Source organism: Octodon degus, unplaced genomic scaffold (assembly GCF_000260255.1).
Source record: "Octodon degus isolate 3935 unplaced genomic scaffold, OctDeg1.0 scaffold00098, whole genome shotgun sequence".
In the NCBI taxonomy this organism is placed as follows: Eukaryota; Metazoa; Chordata; class Mammalia; order Rodentia; family Octodontidae; genus Octodon; species Octodon degus.
The window spans coordinates 4,697,601-4,700,872 of NW_004524674.1; the positions used below are offsets into that span (position 1 = coordinate 4,697,601).

General features: G+C 46.7%; 1 protein-coding gene and 1 pseudogene across 3 annotated transcripts in view; one reads left to right on the top strand and one right to left on the bottom strand.

The window, feature by feature from the left end:
- Positions 1 to 866: 866 nt before the first annotated feature.
- On the top strand, positions 867 to 994 carry LOC111818643 (annotated as a pseudogene).
- Positions 995 to 1,845: 851 nt separating this feature from the next.
- The window catches only part of Asgr2 (asialoglycoprotein receptor 2), an 11,320-nt gene continuing 9,893 nt past the window's right edge, over positions 1,846 to 3,272 (bottom strand). For all 3 annotated transcript variants that reach the window (XM_023723434.1, XM_023723432.1, XM_023723431.1), the window contains 2 exons: positions 2,458 to 2,564; positions 1,846 to 2,245 (listed from right to left, as the gene is read on the bottom strand). In XM_023723434.1, coding sequence (XP_023579202.1) covers positions 2,086 to 2,245; positions 2,458 to 2,564 — 267 coding nt within the window. In that variant the 3' untranslated portion in view covers positions 1,846 to 2,085. The remainder of the gene's footprint in view (positions 2,246 to 2,457; positions 2,565 to 3,272) is intronic.

A 3,272-nucleotide genomic window follows, 5' to 3' on the forward strand; every position in this document is an offset into this window, starting at 1 on the left:
GGAGAAAAACAGGGGAGAAGAAGGAAGAGGAAACAGATGAGGAAGAGGAAGAGGAAAAGAAAAGAAGGAAAAGGAGAAGAGAAAGAGAAAGAACAAGGGAGAGGAGGGAAGGAGGATGGAAAACAGGAAGGGGGAAGGAAAGAGAAAGAATGGATGAACACTGGGGAGGCTGAGGCAGACACACTACAAGTTTGAGGTCAGTCTGGTAAAAAACAAAAACACACATATCAGCCATAATTTATACAAACTCCAAATTAAGAATTAAATAAAAATTTTTTAGACAGAAATGGAAAATCTCACATCTACATGACAGAATGATTAAGTGTTACATGGGGACAGGTGGGGGTGCACGTAGGCCTGCCTGAGCGGGCATGTGTTTAACGTTTTTATTAATAGTATGTATTATTTTGCAATTTAAAATTTGAAGGAGTGGGGCTGGCAAGATAGCTCAGCAGACTAGCGCCTGCTTAGGCAAGCACAGGGACCAAGGTTCGATCCCCAGCACCATGTGCCACAACGGCCCTGCCCCTGGGCACACTGAACCAGCCACTGAGTCCAGCCTCAGTGGTGCACACCTATAATCCCAGTGCTGGGGAGGCTCAAAACAGGAGAATCACTATGAATCCAAGCTGCATAGTGAGACCCTGTACCAATACATTTTAAAAAAAATTGAAGGAGTGAAGAACGTAGCTCAATGGTAGAACCCTTGTATATCACATGGGAGGCCCTGTGTTTCAGTCCTAGTACTGAAAAAAAAAAAACCTTAAAGATCCTTTTAAGGTCAGTTCCTAAATGATAGTGAGAGGGGACATGACCCCCATGGAAGTTGCTGGTGACCAGTGCTGGTGACAGGTCTAAATCTGTATAGCATACGCATTCAACAGTTTATTCCGGCTGATGTGTTCAAAAGAGTGCGATAGAAATTTGGTATCTGGCATCACTGGGTTTTTTTGGCTTTGTGCATGTTAAACCTGGTATTTCTATTAATACACTGTTTTATGTCTATAGTTATTCATTTTAGTACATGATTTTTTATGCAGTATTTTTTTTTAACGTTGGGTGTCAAAGCAAGGCAGATCCATCTACCATAAATGCTCCAAAAATGTAAATTGCCAGAAGAAATTGGATAAGACCACATCTGTCTTGTCCTTAATTCAAGTGGAGATAGAAGAATTGTGGGCAGATGGGATGACTAGATTAAGAACTGATGTTCTGGCCGGGGAGATGGCTCAGTGGAATATAGGCTTCCCTGGCAAGCGCAAGGGCCTGAGTTCAATCCCTGGTTCCGCAAAAAAAAAGGCAAGTTTAAAAAAAAAAAAAAAAGTGATAGGGGCCAGGGATATAGCTCAGTAGAATAAGCACTTGGCTGGCAAGTGCAAGGGCCTGAGTTCAATCCCTGGTTCCGCAAAAAAAAAGGCAAGTTTAAAAAAAAAAAAAAAAGTGATAGGGGCCGGGGAGATGGGTCAATAGAATAAGTGCTTCCCTGGCAAGCACAAGGGCGTGAGTTCAATCCCTGATGTTCTTTTCAAAAGGGCTACCTTGAAGACAGCCTTATTAAAATGACTTAATAAGTATTAAATCACATAAAATACTTTAAATAAAAAAATTATTTAAAAAGATCTGTTTGGGGTTCAGAAGCAGCCTCCTCCAGCTCTTACAAGTCTCAGCCACTGAGTGTACTCCAGGCTTCTTTCCTCCCCTCCCTGACCCGAATCCCTGGGGGATCAGGTGTCAAGGAGCAGCTGCCTGGAATTAATTATATTTTGTCCCTTCCAGACCCTCCTCCCTCCCATTTCTTTGCACCCTATATATCCCAGCTCCAAAGAACCAGACCACACGTTTCAAGAGTTTGTTCCTTCTTTTCCTACTCCTCTGAAGAGGATGAAAATGACACTAGTTACATGAATTGCAAGAGGCAGAACCTCAGGCTTCCCAGGGTCTAAGACAATTAAACCCTCCCTTTCTATTTTTCCTGACCCCCTCCCCACGTCCAGGACTCTGTTCTGCCCTTCCTTCACAAAAATCCTCAGTAGAGAGGCTGAGTGGCAGAGGGGTGGGGCACAGAGTCCCGCTGGAGCAGGGCTCCTACCCAGTGATATCCCTCGGCATCTCACACACCCAGCGGTTCACCTGCTGGCAGTTATTGCCATTCCAATAACCATTCGACAAGATTTCAGCACAGTCTTCACCTCCACCCACTTCGCGGCCTCGGCCCCAGTTCTCTGGCCGGGAGAAAGCCCAGTTCCTAAAAAAGCAAACCGAAAACTCTAGGCTGACCTGCCACATCCGGGTATCCCCACCCCTCAGGCCTTGGAAACTAAGCCTTGGAAGTGGAGAGTCGGGAAGGAGGGATTGAGGAGGGTAGCCCCTGAGGGCTGTGTCAGAGTGTGTTGGGGTGAAGGGCCAGGTGGCTGTTCCCAGGGGAAACTGACAGGGCACTGGAGGTACGTCTCTTACATGTAGCTGTGCCTGTATGCAGTTCCATCCACCCATTTCCAGGAGCCTTCGCTGTTCGTGAGACCTATCCAGGTATGAAAGGGGCCCGTGTGTTGAGTAATGAATTTCTGGAAAAACAGATGAGGGAGCAGCTAGTTGCTTGCACCTTCATTCTCCCACACAGGCATTCCTGTCCTCCATCAGATTCCCCAGACAGATGGGCCCCAGGCTGCAGCCTCAGTTCCTAACACAAGGGCTTCCTCACTTGTTCTTCCGTACCCTCAGCTGTTGCTCAGTCAGCTTTTACTGAGCTACACTTTGTGCTAATTGTTTTACAAGAATGATCTCAGTTCTCAGAAATCCTCTGAGTGATTCACATTTTTCAGGGCAGTTGTTAGAACCCAGAGAACCAAGCCATGGATGAGGTCATGAACTGACTTCATGATGTCTGTCCTCTGTTCCTAGCTGGGCCTGGCTTCCCACTCCATTCCCATGAAGCTGCTACCCTAACTCTGGTCCTCACCCATCTTCCCACAACCTCCAACTCTTGGAGTTTCTGCTCCTACTGCCCCAACAGACCCCAGAACCTATTCGGGATCTCAGTTTCACTTGCTCTTGAGTGTATCTTCCTCTGGATGCTCTTGCTTCTAAGCGTAGCTGTCATTTCCTAAGGTCTGCCAAACCTCAGGGGTTCCAAGCTCCATCCTGACCTGTTATATGGGATGAGGGCCATTCCAGTCAGCCAGCTGGCAGCATCTGTGAGCTTGCACGTACCTTCCAGGAAGCCCTTTCCAAATGGCTCTCTCTCTCTCTCTCTCTCTCTCTCTCTCTCTCTC